Source organism: Aristolochia californica, unplaced genomic scaffold (assembly GCF_029961685.1).
Source record: "Aristolochia californica isolate CCGP_79_NKW_82.1479 unplaced genomic scaffold, dmAriCali1.0.hap1 SCAF_2, whole genome shotgun sequence".
Classification (NCBI taxonomy): Eukaryota; Viridiplantae; Streptophyta; class Magnoliopsida; order Piperales; family Aristolochiaceae; genus Aristolochia; species Aristolochia californica.
The window spans coordinates 8,874,898-8,895,996 of NW_027181881.1; the positions used below are offsets into that span (position 1 = coordinate 8,874,898).

At 40.4% G+C, this 21,099-nt stretch overlaps 1 protein-coding gene across 2 annotated transcripts in view; it reads left to right on the top strand.

Annotated features, from left to right (window-relative positions):
- LOC137955991 (ABC transporter A family member 1) overlaps window positions 1–21,099 on the top strand; it is a 104,915-nt gene that overhangs the window by 53,911 nt on the left and 29,905 nt on the right. For both annotated transcript variants that reach the window (XM_068803260.1, XM_068803261.1), the window contains 5 exons: window positions 2,073–2,156; window positions 8,173–8,214; window positions 8,315–8,411; window positions 9,168–9,295; window positions 9,441–9,545. In XM_068803260.1, coding sequence (XP_068659361.1) covers window positions 2,073–2,156; window positions 8,173–8,214; window positions 8,315–8,411; window positions 9,168–9,295; window positions 9,441–9,545 — 456 coding nt within the window. The remainder of the gene's footprint in view (window positions 1–2,072; window positions 2,157–8,172; window positions 8,215–8,314; window positions 8,412–9,167; window positions 9,296–9,440; window positions 9,546–21,099) is intronic.

Here is a 21,099-nt window from a genome sequence, read left to right on the forward strand (position 1 = left end):
CGAGATTTCTGGCCTTCTACCTCTTTGGCCCATTCCTTTGCTCCTAGCCAAGGATTTCAATGCAACCCATTTTTGTATTGAGAAGTCTCCCCCTACCCCCTGGACTACTTCAACCATGAGGCAAATTGCTGACTTTATCAACGGTTTTGAGCTGGTAGAAATCAGCCTCTTTCGCAAGATGTTTACTTGGTCCAATGGTCAGATGCCTCCCATCCTTTCCAAGCTTGATCGATTTCTTGCCACTAGTGAATGGCTCAGACTTTATGGCAACACTTGTTGGTTGGTAATGAGCCGTGCTGGCTCTGACCGCTGGCCTATTCAGATTGATACCAAACTTGATAAATGGGGGCCTGCCCTTCGCTGTTGGATAAGCACTTTGCCGGCAACGTTGCCTCATGGTGGGAAACCTTTGGGGACTTAACTATGATGGCTGGTCTCTCCCCCACAAGTTGAAGCGTCTCAAAGTAAAGCTCAAATCATGGTCGTCAGAGTGTCACCTTGCTGCCTCCCCTCAGAAATCCTCTCTCCAGTCTTTGATTGCTGCCCTTGACATGGTTGAGGAACAAAGATGTCTTATTCATGTTGTGTTTTCTACCCGTATCTCTCTTCAATGCAATTTTCAATCTATTCTGCATTCCGAAAGGGTTTAGCGGAAGCAAAAAGCCCGCTTCAAGTGGTTGGCCGAGGGGGATGCTAACACAAAATTCTTCCATGCCATCGCCTCGGCCTGTAGGAGGACTACCTGGGTCACCTCCTTGTCTATTGACAACGAGGTTACCTTGGATATGACCTCCATTACTGATGTTTTTCTCAGTTTCTTTGCTGATCTTTACAGAGAGGAGCACCACCACCGGTCTAGGCTTTCTAGTCTTCACTTCTTCGCGATTTCCCCAATTCTGGCAAGTTTCATTGAACTTCCTTTCTCTGACTTGGAGGTTGAGGAGGCAGTCCTGGGACTCCGTCGGGATAGGGCTTCGAGGCTTTATGGATTCAACGGGGAATTCTACAAGCCTTGCTGGCTCGCTGTGAGGTCGGATATCATTTCCACGGTTTGAAGCTTCTATGATCGTGGAATCATTTTAAGAGCATGCGTGCTTCTCTTATTGCTCTGGTCCCCAAGAAAACTAGTGTGGAGTGCCCTTAGGATTACCTCATGTCCTTATTGCAGTCTTGTTTCAAGTCCCTACAAGATCTTCGCCTTGCATCCTGGCTCGTCGTCTCAAGGTTGTTCTACCTACCATCATCCACCGGGGCCAAAGTGCTTTTATCAGATGCCGTGACATACTTGACTCAGCTATGGCCACACATGAAATTGTGGATCATTTGGCCAAGATGGGTCGGCCACCGATGGCGTCAGTCGTGGAGCAAATGGAGGTCAGACAACACATGAATGATAGCAGATAGTTTGGCAGCCCTGCCAAACAAGACTTGAGGAGAGTGAGATGCCTTACTGTAGATAAAAGCTTACCCCTTCATGTAGTTAGACTCTTCTCAAATTTCTCAATAAGGGGGGACCAAAGCGACGCCGAAGGTCGAGAGTCAAAAAGTGGTAGCCCCAGATAGGTAACTGGCAGATTTCCCAAAGAGCAGCCCAAGTAGTCAGCCATACCCCGAGTGGTGTTGCCGTAGGAGAACTGGAAGTTCTTGTGTTTCCTGAGGCGATGAGTTCGCCATTGCATTACCCTCCAGTCATATGTTATGACAAAATGCCTCTCTAGAACTACCTATACAGAAAACAAAATAAAACTGTAAATGCACAAAATAAAAACGTGCCCTATAACATTCTATCATTCACCGAGACCCATATAACCTAGTGGGGACTCACAAAATACCCCTGAACTTCAACCAGGAGCTTACCAGATTAACTACTCAAGAATCATTCACCTTGGTTTGAGTGAAAGAATTTGGAATTTGAAAATTCAATCAGTCTCCCATCTTATAGTGGTTGTTTTTTTTGGTTAAGAACATGTCCTCTCACTATTTATCATGCATTTTTATATATTCTATTTAGCATGTTGTTTACTCAGTTTGGTGTATCTTATTTCTTACTTTCTAATTTGAACTATTTGCAGGATCTGGATGCTTTCTCTGCTGCAATTATTGTTAGCATTGCATTTTCTTTCATCCCTGCTTCATTTGCAGTGTCTATTGTGAAGGTAACTTTATAGTAGTTATGTTGAAATATAAATCCACATTTCTACTTGAATTTGTGAATGGGACTAGATCAGGAAAACAAAAAATAAAACGTTGTGACAGACATATGGGACTGGATCAGGAAAACAAAAAATAAAAGGTTGTTGACAGGCATATGGGATTAATGTGTTTGAAACATCTTCTATAGTTATCCGTCTATCTTTGGTTCGGATCTAAGATAATTTCACCTCCAAATTTTCTAAATGAGCGACTGTGCACCTGTGCACGCATGATAGGAACCGGGAGAGATGGTGGCCCCGCTGGCCACCAACCCCATGGCAGGATCCATCATGCCAGCTGCCTGGCTGTTGGCAACTCCGATGCCGGCCAACTTCGCTCCAAGCCCGTGCTTCGAGCAACACCCAGAACCAGGAAGGTCTTCTATTCCAGAAGCTGCCAGAGCTCGGGCTGAAGGTCGGAATCCTCTGACCACTCTACCGGCAAGCATATGAAGACCCCGACGATGCGGAATGGACTACTATCTCTCGGTGACAGCGATAACAAGCTCTTTTTCGCTTTTGCTACGGAAAAAGCAGAGTTATGATCGAGAGGGTCAATCGGAGCTCCGGTTCGGTCATCCGCTTCAGCTTGCCGAACGGATCCAAGCTATCGTTCGTGTGCGTGCCGATTGTGGCCATTTCCGGCTTAGTCCAACAGTTTGCTCACTGTACTAGTGCGATGATGAGATCTTCGTGTGAGCTCTGGTCAGGAAGCTTGGGGTTCTTCTTTTCGGTGACCACATTCCATGGTCACTGAGATTGCTGGATTAGATGTTCCAGAGGGCACAAATGCCGGATTTGGCTGGAAGGAACTGACAGAAGCCCTACGGAGCTTCTCTCTGGCCTCGACTCCGGCGAGAGGGTTGTCCTCCCTGGTGAAACCAAGCAGGCCTTCCCGCCTCTTCTTCTTGAGCCTTGGCGACACCAAATCCTCCCCCTGAACCCAAAATATGGGTTTGATTCCCTTGTCTTCCTTTCGAAACAACCTGAACCAGTACTCCCTTCTGAACCAGAGCCTATTCCTCTTGTTGAACCCCCAAAAATCATTTGACTCCCCCCAAACCTTCTTCTCGACGGGTGACTCGTACTCGTGCGATCCATTGCCATCCACACTAGTCCCAAAATCTTCAAATCCACCATCCTTCAATGGCTGAATGATGAATTACACCTTCCATACACACCCAAAATTTCCTATCTCACCACCCAGACCTGGCTCGTACACGGCAGCCCTCGCCCTTTCACCTCACGCCCCTTTGGGCATCATGGGGATCTCGGAGTGGCTTCCCTCCACTCCTTCCAGCCAGTTTTGACAATGGGCAATGATAACTGGCTTACCAGCAGAACTATGGCAGTCAACGGTCTTCTCGAGCATCATCTCTGAAGTCAGGTCTATCATTGCTTTGGACCCACTCATTGAGCACCGGCATCGTCTTGATGATACCCGAATCCTCATCAACCCCCTTCAATCTTGTAAAGGGCTGCACTTCAGGTGTATTATGGTTGATGACGCCCAATTCTTGGTCCGGATTGACATTAGTGCCATGGAGGAATTCTGGCTTGTGGCCTTTTCCCATGACCGGTGATTCTCGAGATGCCCCTCCGCAGCCTGACAGCTCATTGGGAGCAACATCTCCAGACTCCACCCCTCCTCTGCAGGTACGGTCCCCCCTCCCCCCCAGACAGCTCTAGGACAGGTTGTGTTGCTACACCTGTAGACCCCCGGCGTGCTTGTTCGCTTGTCTGTCCCCCCACCCCCTCCCTCCTCTATCCCCCACCCACATCCAGAAAAAGACACCTCGCCTTTCAACCTTCCCCAAAAATTAATCCCTCTGAATTCTAGCATCTTTATGTCAGCCACCACCTACTGACACCCACCTCGATTCTACTATGGAAATAGCCCCCCTCCCCCCCTTGGAGGCTTCTTCGTGTCCCTCGAATAACTCAGCACTATGCTCAAACCCATTTCCCTCGTGATCTAGAAACGGGGCGTTGTGTTTCCGGAATTGGGTGAAAGATTGTGGAGGCGCTTCAAACCAAACAACACAAGTTTGACCTAGAAACCTGGGCACAAATAGTGGAATTAGCCAAAGTAATGGGCACTATTTTCATGGGGCCTCTGCCGAGAGACAACCACCCATCTGAGAAGTCAAAGTAAAAAAGAAATGATCAATGATTGTGTTCTCGTGGAATGTTTATGGAATTGGGTTCACGCAGCGCTGTGCATCTATTCGGAGTCTCCTTGCCTCGACTAAAGCAAGCATTGTTGTGCTTCAAGAGACCAAGGTTGCTTCTCTCCCCCTCGTCTTTGTTCGAGATATTTGGTCTTTGAAGTTTTAAGTTGTAGACCCTAATTAACGCCTTACACAGAATCGGTAGGGGGATTTTGTGTACCCTAATTCACACTTATATTACGGTTACCTTAGTTTTATATTTATATTTGGGGGCACCATTGTTAGGGTTATTATCGAGGATCCTGCGTTGTGGGAGAGAAAGGTTATTTCCCTTGTAAAATAATTCATCATTATAGTGAGTTATTGTAGCGGTAGAAGATAGGACGTAGTCTCACCTTGAGGTGAACCTGTATAAATCTTGTGTTCTCGTGTTTGATTTTTTTTTTTTTTCTTTTGCGATTATTATTGCTCTCATTAGTATTAAATTAGGGTGTCTAATTCCTAACATGAAGAAGCCCAGTTGGACCACTGTGGACGGCGTTGGCTCGATAGGAGGCACTCTTCGTGTCTGAGATATGCCAACAATGACTTGCCAGTTCTCACGAAAGTTAGATCCTCGAAGATTTCTGAATTCCTTACGCAATAAGATCCACGTAGTAACTTGACCAATATGTTTCTCCAGGAATAGACTTTATATTAAATTTATGGTTATTCTTTTCTTTCCATAATGCCCAAATGAGATGCCCCACACAACAAGATATTAATAATTTTTCAAGTTTTGGGAGGTTGGTATTTGTAATTGAGAGGATGGTTGAAGAGGGATTTTGAGAGGAATAATATTGGAGACTGATTTTGTTAAGCAGGCTGGTCCACACAAAATAGGCATACTCTCAATGAAGAAGGATATGGGTGGTTGTTTCTGGAGAAGTTTGGCAAAAGGGGCAAAGAGGGTCTAGATCATGGACACCTCTTCAAATTAGGGAGTCTGAAGTAAGGACTTTGTTTCAAAATGCAGACCAAATAAAAAATTTAACACGTGAGGGAGCATGCGAAGTCCATGCGATGGCGGCTGGATGTTTGATTTGTGGAGGGTTGGGACAACTTAGGAAGCAGTAAGCAGTGGAAGTTGAGAAATTACCTTTCATGCTGAGCACCCAAATAGGAGTATCTAGCGATTCTTTTTTACTTTCCGAAGAGAGAATGGTAATGAGGTCAGAAGCTACCAAGGCCTCAGAATTAGTAAGTGATCTTCAGAGAATTAGGTTCCATCCTCCTGAATTAGTTCGCTAGTCTGAAATACATGCTTCAATATTTCTTGTCAGATTTGAAATCAAGTTGTCACTGACGTTGAAGCTGTGAGCGCTGGACCACCAATCGGTCCAAAATCTTGTTACAAAACCTGTGCTAGAGTAACATTTTACAGTAGACTTGAAAGTAGGTAATAATCTAACAATTTGTTTCCATACAGGAGAACCTATTACATCTCCCACCCTCAGTTCACCAACCCAACAGTTTATTTGCTTTTGTAGCAACCAATTTCCTCCAAATTATTTAAGGAGATAAGTTAAACTTCCAAATCCATTTAAGTAGCAGTGCTGAATTTGTAGTGATAGTATCAAGAATCCCGAGCCCACCAAGAGATTTTGATTTACCTACCTCAGCCCATTTGACCAGAGTGTATTTGCTTTCGCCGTTCGGTCCTCCCCATAGGAATTTTCTTTTGAGCAGTTCAATTCTTTGGCAAACAGAGGCAGGGCATCGATAAAGGGAAAGGAAATAAGAAGGAATGCTATGCATACAAGACTTAATAAGAACCAGTTTACCAGCCTTAGATAAAAATCTTCCTTTCAAAGCTGCCAGACGTCCTTCCAAACACTTAATAACAGGGTGGCAAGAGCTTTTGGAGGGCAACGAAGGTGATAAAGGCAAACCCAGATCTGTACAGGGAGGTGTTGCAATTTTACATCCCAGGTATTGAGCCTTGGAATTTAACACATTAGGAGCAATATTAAAACCAGTAAGTGAAGATTTCGATCATCTAACTTTCTGAGCAAAAGAGAGTTCAAATAAATTTAACAATGCTTTTATATGAGAAATTTCTTCTAAAGTACCTTCCCCAAAGAGAATAGTATCGTCGGCATATTGAAGCAGGGAAATATCTTGAGTGGGATCATTTGATATGGATTTCAGCCACCCAAAATTTTTTGCAAGATGGACCATAGAAGCAAGATGTTCAGCAATGTGAGTGAAGATGAACGGAGACAAAGGGTCCCTTTGCCGAATGCCTCTTGTGGCATTAAAATACCCACAAGGTTTTCCATTAACTAACACAAAATACGATACATTGGAGATGCAGCTCCTCATCCAAAATTTCTCTTAAGATCCAACTTATATAATGTCCACCCTTTATCTACTACAATAGAAATGAGTATATGCATAGAGCTTCATTGGGCAATGGGAGAGAAAGTGTCAAAGTAGTCTACGCCATAGGCTTGGGAGTACCCCTTGACAATCAACTGAACTCTATATCTCTCTTGAGAACCATCAAGATGATACTTGGAGAATTGAAAGCCGGGAGAGGAAGAAAGTCACATAGAGTAGAGAAGGAGAAAGAGTCTCACACTATTTTATTAATGTCGAGATTAGGGTATGATAGTTGACCCCTCTTTCTAATAAAACCTCTTACAAGATAATGACCTTTTTATCCTTCAAGTAAGGCTACTAATTACACCAAAAAGTAAAGTGTATAATTTACCCCTAAGCAATAGAGCTCTAATACAATAAACTAATTACAAATTTGCTTTTATTCTCATTACTCTCAACACTCCCCCTTAAGCTGGAGCATAGTTATCATGCTTCCAGCTTGTCACACATAGTTTTGAACTGCTTTGGAAGAGCCTTGGTAAGCAGATCTCCAAGTTTTTGAGATAATTGCACATAGATAATCATAATTTTGCTTGGTAAAACTGCATCTTTGCTAAAATGAAAATTCACTTCTATATGGTTCGTTCTTTGATGAAATATATGATTGTTAGCTATAAATATAGCGGCCTAATTATCACAAAAGATCTTCATAGGTTATTCAGTCTCCAAAACCAAACTCAGCCATAAGAGTCTTCATCCACATCAACTCACATGCCGTGTGTGTAATTGCACGGTACTCAGCTTTTTCACTTGACCTAGCTAAGACATTTTGCGTCTTGCTATTCCAAGTAGATTGATTTCCACCCCCAAATGTGCAATAGCCACTAGTTGTCCTTGTATCAACTTTAGATTGCACTGAATCCATATCTGAGTACCCAAGTATGTCAAGATGGTCATGAGCTACATAATTTAATCGTATACCTGGTGCTTGATTTCCAAGTACTCTTGTTGTTTTTGTACTTTTCTTGTGCTGTTCTGTATTGTCATAAAGTCTGCCCAAAACTCATTATAGTTTTTATTTGCTCGCTTAAATTCTTGTCATTGTCAATATAGGTAGATTTTTAATTGCCTAATATGTTTTTTAATGAGTCTTTTTGTCCTTAAGGCAAGACAAAGAGGAGAGAGAGCAGCCTTAAGTCTTTCTTCACAAGTCATTGCGGCTATGATTAAAGCTACTTTGTCCATTCAACATGCTCAATAGCAGAAGCTTTTACTCTTTTGAAAGTGTCTCTGGTTGTTTTCTTTTTGGGTTTTGTAGGGAAAACCGATTGCTTGTCAATTCCTACTGTTCTCTTTGATACTTCTTTCAGCTAATACCTCGAATATTTAAAAAATATACAATCTTAACTTTTTCTTTTGAACTGTTAAAATCTTTAATATTGCAGGAGCGTGAAGTCAAAGCAAAGCATCAACAGCTAATTAGTGGAGTATGTGTCTCCCATGTTTCTTCTTGTTTGAAATGGTCGAGTGGTGCTTTAGTAACAATTATGTTTTCCATTTTATCAAGATCATTTTTTGATCTTTCAGGTGTCTATACTTTCATATTGGTTATCCACATACGCATGGGACTTTATCAGCTTCTTATTCCCCACATCATTTGCAATCATTCTACTTCACATCTTTGGTATGTACTAAGAAATTAATTTTAAATGTTTATTTCAACTTGAAGTGGATCTGGAGTTAGTTGTTCATCTTTCTTTTCTCTGCTTGCTACTTATTAGAAACATGGTTCCTCATCTTGCTAAGTCAACTAGTGAATTGGGGCAAGATGGTCCGGATTTGGACGCTTGCAATTTGGTTCAGGACTGATTTAGTTCGAACCATCTTTAATCAGTTGAACTCCATCTGAACCATGTGTGACTTGGGAATTTGAGTCTTAATAATTTCATCTGACTTGGTCTGACCCCATTTCGTTTTGCGTTCTGGGTAGCCCTTATGACTGGATCAAAATGAACTGTCTCACGTAATTAACTCAAGATTATCAGGTTCCTGGTCCAAGATGGAGAAACATGATTAAAAATTCTTCATGTTTCTATATGCTACAAAAAGTGACAAAATAGTGGTTTGAATGCTGAAAAGAGTTCTTTAGCAATCTAATTGAAATATATTTAATGACCAGAATGGTGAATAGGAATAAGCATTTCTTGGTTCGTGATCAAATCATTGGTTAAGATAAAGGTACAATTCACCTTCTTTTGATCAATATCCATGATCAGACGGTCAGAATTGTCTAAATGGTGAAACCCCTTGGTTGTTAGGTCATCTACCAGCTTTTATGTGCGTGTATGGCAACTACAATTTGTGCACTGTAGGTTATAACCTCTGCTATTCATTTTCTACTCATATTAGAAACCTGATAAGAGTTGTCATGGTTTCGTAGGTCTTGAACAATTTATTGGAAGTGGTTGTCTCTTGCCCACTGTAATGATATTTTTGGAGTATGGATTAGCCGTTGCAGCATCAACATACTGCCTCACTTTTTTCTTTTCAGATCACTCTGTTGCACAGGTTCTCTAAATTCACTTTCTTTGTTGCTCTATATTTCATTTTAAAGTACTCACTGGCTTTCCTCATCTTGTATAGTATGCATTTTTTTGGTTTTCCTTTTTCTAACTTCATAGCTACTTTCTCAATTGCTCATGTTTCAATGCAGAACGTTATACTCTTGGTGCACTTTTTTACTGGACTTGTTCTTATGGTTATCTCCTTCATCATGGGCCTTATACCAGCAACTAAAAGTGTAAACTCTGTTCTGAAGGTTTGTTAACTGAATTTTTAGCCTTTATCTGAGCTACTTCCTATTTCATAGTCAGATTCTGCGGGTTGTGTTTCATTCTTCCCGAGACTTGGAACTTGACTTACTCATAGAGGGGAACACAATGGAATTACTTGGTATATGATTTGAGTCACCTGAATTAATAACCCAAGATGAGGTAGAAGAAGAAGTAATGCTGAAGTTCCTGATTTGGTAGCAGTAGCCGAATGGGAGGATGCAGCTGAACCCACAGTATTGATGATTGAAGCCTGGAGAACTTGATGCACAAGCCAAGTTAAATCCTCTTTATTGACAGTCATGTGATTAGGTTCAGGAGCAGCTTTGATTCATTCCCTTCATGAGTAGTTTGATTTTCCAGAGATGCTAGAGGAGGATGACCAAACTTGTCCCAATACATGTTCGATCATTGGTTGCTCCAACCACAGTGAATACAAGGCTTCTGCTTCTGACTACAACCCCTGGTACCTATTTCTCCCCTTTGAGTCTGGGCTTTAGTCTCCAACCACCATTGGCTGCTGAGTTGATGGTGGGAGTAGTGCTGGCTGTATTAAGGGCAGAGTGCTTTGCCTCAGTAGCCCCTGAAAGGACAGCAGATTCTGCATGCGTAACTTGAAAAAGAGCATGATTTAAAGAGATCTTACCTTGCTAGTTAAAATCTGATCTTGTATTCCTACAAACTCAGGGCCTAAACCATGTAGGAGTCTGGTGACATGAATTGCTTCACTCTGGGATCAAGCTCTTTCTCATCAAGTATAAAAGGATTATGATTCACAATCTGCTGCCACTTACCATCCTGTTTTGCAACATATTCAGAGACTTTACCTGTTCCATCTGAATTGAAAAAAACCTAGTGTATAAATCATACACCCAGGACATGTTCTGATCTTGGGAGAAGTGTTTGTGAGAGCAAACCAAGTATCTTTGGCATTTTTTAAAAATAACTTGTTTCTACACCTGATATTCCATACTATTTTTCAGCCATGATATAACCAGAAAAGTGTCTGATTTCCATGCTGCAGACCAATCTTTTGGAGCAGTATCATTTTGAAACTTGTCCTTCTTCCTAGCCAACAAAAATTTCCACCACACAAGCCCAAAGCAAGTAGTTCTTGGACTCCTTAAGCTTGATAGTGGTTATCTGACCAATTGGTCCATCTTTCTTTTGGCTTTTTCACGCCACTGGTGGGATTAAAGGCCTCAGCATATTTGCTAGCCGAGACTAAGCTGTAGCTAAACAAAAAGACTGTACACTCGGGCTTGACGAAGGACAACACTCAGTACTATTTGCAAGCAATGAGCAGCAATGCAAACAATACTCAAAACAGAGACTTAAGTCAAAAACTCGATCTGCGGAATACATCTAAGCTAGATACGTAGCATTACCAGGACTAGGGTATGCTAGGCAAACTTTTCGAGATAAAGAGGACCTTGAGACAACCATGCAATGATTCACTAAACAACAGTGTGAGAGATCATTAGGCAAGAACTTGCAATAACCTGCTTTGCCTTGTGTAGGAGACATAACGTCTTGACCTCAATGTTGTTTCTCTTCAAGCTTTAGAGACAAAAAGATTAAAAAAAACTTATCTTTGTAGTGTAGAACCGAAATCCTCTTTGGTCTTTGTTTTCCAACAATCTTTTATCTTCACTGCATCTTTTATGTTTTGTTCCATATTGCCCAACCCAACAACACAGCCGTTCATCTTCACAACATGATGAGTCAGCAATATCCTTGAGAGACCAAGACACTGGACTGCTTTATGGGTATTTACCGAATGAAGAGAAACCACCTCATCAAGGTTTCTATTCACTAACTTACTCGTCAAAGGATTAATTGCATTAAACCAACTTAGTGCTATTAATCCCAATTTATTATTGTTAAATATGACTTATAAGGTCCCATTTTTTGACAGTATCCTGCTTGGCCTATAAGCCAATAAAATAACGTATGATTGCTAGAAAATATAACTTGAGTTCTTTATTGGAGTTGGACCATTACTTAAATAGACTGTATCCATACACAATGCAATTAGATTGCATTCAATGATTGAACAGTCTCTTTGTCTGTATTGAGGTATTTCTATAGTTAATGAAGCAAGGTCATGACTCTAAGAGTTAAAAGAGCAAATGAATCAATATCTTATTAGACATTCTTCCATAAAACAGTCATTGCTTCACAGGCTTTAAGCACATGTTATGTAGATCTTGTGGTTGAGACTTACCACATTGCACACTGTACAATCTTTAGTATCTAGGCATTTTATTGTGTCTGCTCACATACACTTATGAACCAAGCATATTTCAAGAATCAATCCCATTGACTACTAAATCTATGACCATTGTTCACCTAGTAGCCTACGACATTCCCTAGGGTAAAAGTTCTATACACTAAAGAATTTCTCAAGGTTATTTGAATGCACTTGTCACATGCACCCGTGAGCCAGGTGAATTTCAAAATGGCTCGCCCAACATTTCCAAGGACAATTTGTTCTTTATACATATTGTGTTGAGCCTGGTTCTATCCCAAAATAACTAGCCAACCTTATAACCCGATAAAATTTCTTAACATTTATCAATGCGGGACTTTCCCCACTCAACATTTTCCCTTATATCCAAGCTTACACATAACAAGCTGGCAACATAAGCACAAAGTCCCAACGAAGTACAAACTCCCAATAGAGCACCCAAACTATTAATGGAGCTCACACTAAGCCTCGACTCGCATTGACTTCTTATTATGATACTATTGTTAGATTGGTCCCGGTTCCATCGCAAAATAGCTAGCCACTTAGGAAACTTATTCCTCAACTTTATAAACCAATAACATTTCATCACATTTATCAATACGGAAGTTTTCCCACTCAACAAACCAGTCTAAAAATAAACGTTGAACCACATTTAAGTCCATTGGACTAGTCTTAAAATAGCTAAACCAGTTTGAACTGGTTTGTAGAAATTTTTTTAGACAGAATTAGACTTAGATAGGAGGTCTCTTCCTTTTTCAGGCTTAATCAGTCGCAGCAAGATGTGAGCCAAACCGTTGGGGTTGTGTCCACCACCAATGGGTTGGACAGATGTCCATTGGATTGCCTGTGCTAATTTTATCAAGCAGATGGACCATACCATCCAGGATTGCCATTCCAACATCAGAACAATGGAGCTTTTGAATGGGAGGCTCGTCTTCTTCTTCTCAGTTCTCCAATTCAAAGATAGATGGTGAAGAAAATGAAGCATAAGAACTTCTCAATTTTCATTTTAATCACAGCAAGAATTATTAAATATATACAACATAAGAGAATGAATCAACATACAATGAATCTGGACATATTCAACAAACAATGAATCTGAACAATAAGAGAATGAATTTGGACATATTTAAAAATCATAAATGTTCAAGCATTTCCAGCTTGCCAATTAGGAAGTCAAATTGTTGTGATTGAGGACTTTTCGTGAAGATATCCGTCACCTGTTATTTGGTAGGAATGAATGGAATACATAATACTCCATCTAACTTCTCTTTGATAAAGTGTCGGTCAATCTCAATGTGCTTTGTTCTGTTGTGTTGTACTAGATTATAGGAAATACTAATGGCTCCCTTACTATTTTTGAGTATAACTTCATAGATTGGTTGAACACAATCTTCAACTCACTTAGAAGCTATTTTATCCATAGAAGCTCATATATCCCTTGTGCAATAGCTCGAAACTCAATCTCAATGCTGCTTCTAGCCACCACATTTTGTTTTTTGCTTCTCCAAGTCACTATATTTTCTCCTCCAAAGGTGAAATATCCAAATGTAGACCTATCATTTATACTTCTAGCCCAATCAACATCACGAATGCTTCAACACATACATTATCACTCTTCATGAACAATAATCTCCTTCTTGAAGTCTGTTTAAAATATCTGAGAATCATATAAACTGCATTTAAATGCTCCTCACAAGGGGAGTGCATGAATTGACTCACAACACACTACAAAAGCAATGTTAGGTCGAGTATAAGTAAATCAATGTCTCAACTAATCATTGATTTTGTTCCTATCAACCTCAACATTGGCATTCACACTTAGCTTGCAATTGCATCAATGGGTGTTTCAATTGGCTTGCACCCTAGCATATCTGTTTCATTGAGAAGATCTAAGATATATGTTCTTTGAGACACCAAGATTTCTTCTTTAGTTCTTAGCACCTCCATGCCCAAGAAATACCTCAAAGTTCTAAGGTCTTAGCTTTTCCTATTCAACAAGATCATCACTTGTTATGATAATATCATCCACATTCACAATAAGTATAGCAATCTTCCTTCCATTAGTGTGCTTAAAAAAACATAGTGTGATATGCTTGGCTCTGAAGGTACCTAAAGTTCTTTATAGTTGTAGTGAACCGATTAAACCATGCTCTAGGTGATTGTTAAGACCATAGAGTGATGTCTTGAGTTTACAATTTTTTTTGCACCAAGTAAGCCTTCAAATCCTGGAGGTAGATGCATATAAACTTTCTCTTCCAATCTACCGTGGAGGAAGACATTCTTCACATCCAATTGTTGCAATGGCCATTCCATAAAAGCTGCAAGAGATTACAGGATTCTGACACTTCATTTTCACAATAGGAGCAAAGGTCTCTTGATAATCTATTCCATATGTTCGAGTATATCCCTTTGTTACCAGCCTTTCTTTGTACCTTTCTATTGATCCATCAACCTTATATTTCACAGTGAATATCCACTTACAACCAACTGGACTTTTTCCTTTGGGAAGACTTACCAATTCCCAAGTCTGATTCTTCTTTAACACCTTTTTCTCCTTAAGAACAACCTCTTTCCACTCAGGCACAACAAGAGCTTCTTGTATAGACTTTGGAATTTCTGTTTTTTAAGAGTTAGAAACAAATGTTCTATAGCTTGAGGACAATCTGTGATAGGACACAAAGTGAGATATATGATGATTTGTGCATGACCGTATACTTTTTCTATGAGCAACTGAGACATTAAGGTGAAAATAACAAGATTCTGAACACAAGGAAGAATCTGAATTGCTTAATGTGCTTGGAATTGAATCTTAACAGTCTATTTGTGGTTGTTGCTCCGCACCTTGTGGGTTATGCCTCATTGTATAGACATGCAACTTTGTGTTTTTCTCAGGTTGTATTTTCCCCCATACATTAGCTTTTTCAATTTCTAGCGCAATAGACTTGTGTTCAAGAAGGGAATCTGTGATTGAGGGGACGAAGTGGTTATTTCTAGATAAGAGGTAACCAAAGAGATAGGCAAAGGGACACCTGTTTCCAAAAACTTTTCTTCGTCTAAATTATTCTCGCTCTGAAGAGAAAGTTTGGGGGAAAAAAGATTGATCTCCAAAGAAAGTGACATCCATACTCACATAGACTTGGTTGGTGGTAGGATCAAAACACTTATATCCCTTTTGAGTTGGTGAGTACCCAAGAAAGACACATTTATGACCTCTTTGATCAAGTTTACTACAGGTATGACTGTGAACATGAACAATCACATACCTAATCGAATTCAGGATTGAGTTCTAACAAGAACTGGAACACTCTCTCCCTCTCCAACATGTCTTTTATTTTTTCTTGTTTGCAGCAGATTCCATTTCCGCATGTCGATACATATCTATCTCTGCAAACAACCCTTGCAATTTTTTATAGTAGTCTATAACACTTGAGGACTAGAAGTTTCAAACACAATGGTAGAAAAGTTTGACAGGAAAGAGAAACTAGTTGCACCTTCCCACACAGACAAGTCCAACGATGAAGGTTGATGAAAGGATTTCGACAAAGAGTAGCTAGTAAATGGGTGAATTTTTTTTTTTTTTTGGTAATGAAGACTAGACAATGGTGATTGATGACAATGAAGGGTGGTGAAACAAAAGAATTTAGAGCCTAGGCTCTGATACTATGAAAAAAATAAAAAATAAAAACTTCTTTTTCAATTTTCATTTATATAATCACAACTACAATGGCTACTATATATACAACGGAGTAGAATGAATCTGAACATATTTCAACATACAATGAATTTGGACAATAAGAGTGAATTTGGACTATAAGAGAATGAACCTGGACATATTTCAATAGAAACAAATAGAAAGGACAAGCAAGAAATAATAATACTTCGAGGAGAGTCATCGAGTAGATATAACATGAGAAATTGGATTAGAGGTAGAAGCTCTTTGAGGAGCACAAGAATGTGGTTCTTTAAGGATAGCTATAGGATGGGTATCAAATGGAGCCCAAATATAGGAGGAGAATGAAGGCGAGTTATTGACCTCAGAATCAGCCAGTGGGGTAGGTGATTGGTTGGTCAGTAGAGAGGAAGCAACTTATACCAGCTGGTCTAATGGGTGATCATGTGGTTATTGAATGAACTGGTCCAAGGGATCAACCGGTCTGGGCATACTTGTAGAAACTTCAAAACCTGGCGGAGAGGTCCTTTGAAGTAAAATGGTTCGTCCTCAAAGAATGTAACATCAATAGAAACAAAGGTTTTACACAAGGAAGGCTTATAACACACAACCTTTTTGATTCTTGGAGTATCCAAAAAAATACGTTTAAAGGACTTCTAATCAAGTTTATTTTTGTCTGGTAAAAGATTATGGACAAAACACACACAACCAAATACTTTAGGATGAAGTGGCAAGGTTTTTCTCATGAGGTAGAAGTGATGAAATGGTGTTTCTAGGCAAGGACACTTGAAAGCATACTTTTAAAAAAAAAGACACTTGAAAGCATACAATTAAAAAAAAGATAGCAAGCAATCAAAATAGCATAATGCCAGTACACTATGGAACATTCATGGACAATAGTAGGGCTTGAGCAGCTTCTAAGAGGTCAATTTTTCCTTTCAGCAACATCGTTTTATTGTGATGTATATGGGCATGATGTTTGATGGATGGTCCTTTTGTTGTTGCAAAAGGATTGAAATTGAGATGATATCTATTCTTGACCATTATTGAATGAAACACTTGAATTTTCTTGTGGAACTGAGTTTCAACCATATAATAAAAGGACTCAAATATAGAGAAAAGTTTAGACCTATGTCTCTCATTAAAGACAACCAAGAACTGAGTTAGGCAAACAGGTCCCCAAACATTTGAATGTACCAAATAAATGGACTAAGACTAACTTTCTCGAGGTGAGAAGAGAAATTACCCCTATGGTGTTTGCCTATCTCAAAAGGTTCACAAGATAACTTTGAAATAGGCTTCAAGGAAGGGACTAATGAATGTAGCTTGCTCAAAAAGGAATGTCCCAGTCAGTTGTGCTATCGAACAACTTGTTAAATAATATGTGGGGGTGTAGTGATCATGGCTGAAATTATCCATAAAGTAAAGTCCTCTTTCATGGCCTCCACCAATCATCTGCTTGATTTAAATATCTTGAAAAACACAATAAGAAGGATAAAAGGTGATAAATAATTAAATCTTTTTGTGATTTGACTAACAAACATAAGACCCAAGGGAAATTTTGGAACAAACAAAACATTAGACATAAACAAGGATGAGGATGATGATAAAGAACCAATTCCTTGAACCTTGGTTTAAGAGCCATCAACAATTGAAAAAAATCGAATAGTAGGACATGGTGACAAGGTGGACAAGCCTAGTAAGATGTCCAAAGGCACTTGAGTTAATAATCCAGGGTGAAGTGTTGGAACATGAAAAAGAAAATGACATACCACTAGTAGCAGTAGTGGCAGGAGGAGGATTTGAGGATAAGGCCAACATCTGTTTCAGCTTTTGGAGCACATCATAGTCATCTTTTGTGTGGATTTTGGTGGTTGGATGGGGTGCGGAACCAACTTCTTTACTTTACAATAGATGCTTGATTCATATGAATTGTTTTTCCATGCAGCTTCTAACACTTCTTGACTAGATGTCTATTCAATCTACAATAAAAACAAAACCAAGGAATGCGTAAGTCTTTGGAGGCCTCTACCTCTGCTTCTGCCATTATCTTTGCCTCGAGCGTCTCCCTAAAGTGACTATCCTCTACCTTGAGAAATCATAGAAAATGACTCAACAATATCTATCTTTAGTTGTGACTTGGCTGGACTACTGAGGATGGTGGCATATATATCATCAAAAGTGGGCTTTGCAATGGAACTCAGAATTTGTGTTTTGGCAACATCAAGATACGATTGAAGGTTGCCAAGACCAATAGTTCCAACTAGTTCTTCCCTTTGTTTTTCTTGAACAACAATGTCTGAATATGGTTGAGCTAACTTCGACTCTTGCAAGAAGCCTTTGAATCAGGCAAAATACTCATTCAAGTTGTTTGAATGTTTGGAAAAATATGGTGCTCTCAAAGCTCGGCATTTCCTCGAATTGGTGAACCAAAGGGGGAAACAGAAGGCAATTTTCTCCTATATGGAAGTCTCTCTATCTCCTTACGCCAATTTTTTGATCGGCAGTCCGATACTATGTGGGTGATGGCCAACATATCATATTCTGGGAAGACTGGTGGTTGGGGGATATGCCTCTTCAGAACTCCTTCTCTAGCCTCTTCAAAATTTCAAGATTAAAGAATATTACTATTGCTGAAGTTGCTGATAATGGGAGATGGAACATTCAACCTCGTCATGGTCTATCTAAGCTTGAAGGTCTTGAAGCCAGCCAAAATCCAAGCTAACAAATTAGATAAATTAATCTGGTGGCTAGATAAAAGTGGCTCCTTCTCAGTCTCCTCTGCTTACCTTGTTATTCAAGGCGGGATTACTCGTGGTTCCAAGCATGCAATGGAGTTCACATGGTGTCTCAGCGCCCCCCAAAAATAAAATTCTTCATATGGAGTGCTTGCCGCAACAAGATTCTCTCAACTGACAATCTCAGAATTTGTGGCCAGCTCGTAGTTGACCCCATTTGCCCTTTCTGCCATGCAAATGAAGAAACTGTTAGCCACCTGCTTCTCTTGTGCCCTTTCTCTTGGGGGATTTGGACGTCGATTATTAGCAGAATTGGGCTACATCTCTGCTTCTCAAAAGACTTGGCCACCGCCTGCAGAATGCTTGCAGGGACCCCTGTCCCCGGTCTCGGAAAAATGATGATCTCTGCCCTCTCCGCATTCATCCCCTAGGGTCTTTGGCTAGAGTGCAATCAAAGGAGATTCAATGCCAAATTCAGCACTCAAGATAGAGTCATTGAAACCATCTTAGGCAATATTGCTACTTGGCTTCACTCTCGAAAAGCCTTCGCCCCCTTCTCGGGATCTTCCATCAAAAATAATTGGAGGAGCTTTGCCTAGCTCCACACTTCTTCGAAGCCCCCCATTATTTGTGAGTGGACCCCGCCACCTGTTGGTGTCCTTAAGTTGAATTTTGACAAATCTTCTTTTAGTAACCCTGGTTTAGTGGGTTTCGGCGGCATGATTTGTGATTCTCTTGGGAACCAGATCGTCTCCTTTTCTGGCCCTCTCGGTATTGCGGACTCCTCGATGGTCGAGCTTCAAAGCCTTCTTAATGGGCTCCGTGTTTTTCGCGATCATTGCTCCGGGCCCATCCTAATTGAGGGAGACTCCAAGTTGGTGATTGGTGGGTGTGAGAAAGCCTTTGTGCCTCCGTGGCACCATTGGAATGCCGTTTTTAAAATTTTGGATATTGTCAATCTTTTTTACTATTTTTGGTCCCTCGTTCCGAGATCGGCAAATTCTATGGCTGATGCTTTAGCCAAGCAAGGAGCCTCCTTGCAATCTCTTGTTGTTAGGAGTTAGCTCATCTATGCTCTCTTAATAAAATCACATTTCATAAAAAATAAAAATAAAAACAAAGAATGTTTGGTATTTTATATGGCCTGAAATATATTATAAAGTCTTTGGAGACTGTCAATGCTTGAATAAAGTTTGGAACATGGATCTTATATGATTTTAGCGGTTTCAAGATGAATCACATTGTTTGCCACAAATTCTTCCATATTATTGATCAACTAACTGATCACCAAGGTGTCGTGTCTTCTTTCTGCCATTTTTTGTGGTAATATCTTCTTCATTAATCGAAGGAGGTGACATGGTTAAGTGATCATCCAAGTCACTTGTGATGAGAAATCTCTTGATGGATTGAGACCAATACAAATGATAGAGACACCCTTTAAAGGAATAGTAGTAATTTTCAAATAGTCATGCTTCCCAAAATCATGGGAATAATAAGATCTTTCAACCATGGTCAAAACTTGGACTTGTGGATGTTGAAACTTACGATTCCATGATGTATAATCACAGTAGAAGAGGATTGAGTGAGAAAAAGAAGAGTTGTGGAGAGAAGGTTTTAGGAGGAGAAGAGGAAAAGTGACGAATTGGGAAAGCAAGAAAGAACACCAAAGGAGGCCTCCCATTACAACAAGAGATTGAAGGGAGGGACAAAATTTAGCACAAGAGTCAACAACTGTATTGGCTGGTCTAAGTACATGAGACCATGAGTAGGAAATATAGGAGAATATCTATAATATCAAGAAAATGTTGCCAATGAAGCCAAGGAGGAAAGGAGGCGGTGGAGCACCATCCAATGGCGACGTTCGAGTTCCCTTACATAATAAGCGAACTACTAAAGTGATTCCGAAATATGCAGAGGTTGTGGAGAAGGCTCGAGAGTTCCTCCATAGTTGAGTTTGCAATGTCGAGAGGACCAAAGTTGGAGATAATAGTTGCACCTTCGGAATCAAAGATCACCCCACCAAAGCCCGTCAGGGTTCCCAAGAGCACCGTCATCAAAGTTGAACTTGGGGGGCAGAAGGAATAGACGTCTGAGCAATTACCTTCCAGTTGGTGTAGAGAGGAGCACATGAAAGACAAGTAAATTCTTTTCAAGTGCAGATCTAGGTGGAGACGAGGCCTGTAGCAGTACACACAATCTCAATAGCTGAGCAGAAAACACAATCAAAACGGCAGGAGTTCCTCTCCTTCCAGATCACCAAGGGATGTAAGCAACACAGGCTGATAGAAGGAGCTTGCCTAAGCAGGGGAGGTAGACCTCAGAGGAGTAGCGACACATGGTACTCCTAGCCCTATTCCCCACTCTGTGACAATGTTGAAGAAATGGTTTTGCACATTCTTCTCCAATACCCTTTTGCCTGGAAGATCTGGTCTCATTTCTTCAATAAGATTGGTCTCCAGATTTGCCTCCCTAGTAATCTTACTACTATTAGTGAGATGATCAATAGGACACAGATTCCTGATTTTGGGAATGACTTCCTCTTGGCATGCTTGGATTTTATCGTTTGGGGCTTATTGATTGAGGGAAATAATAGGAGCTTTATCAACAAATTCTCTTCTATGGAGCAGGTTTCCATCCGTATCCATGGTGAAATTGCTACGTGGATTTGGAATAGAAATGAATTTGGCAGCTCAAGTGAGGTTCCAATTCGTGAAAACTGGTGCATTATTGCACAAATGCCTATTCCTTTGCACCCTGCCATTATTGCTGAATGGAAACCTCCTCCCCATGGTGTGATGAAGCTTAATTTTGATGGTAGTGTTTTTGGTAACCCGGGCAAGGCTTGAGTTTTGGAGAGTTATAAGAGAGTGAGGGTACAA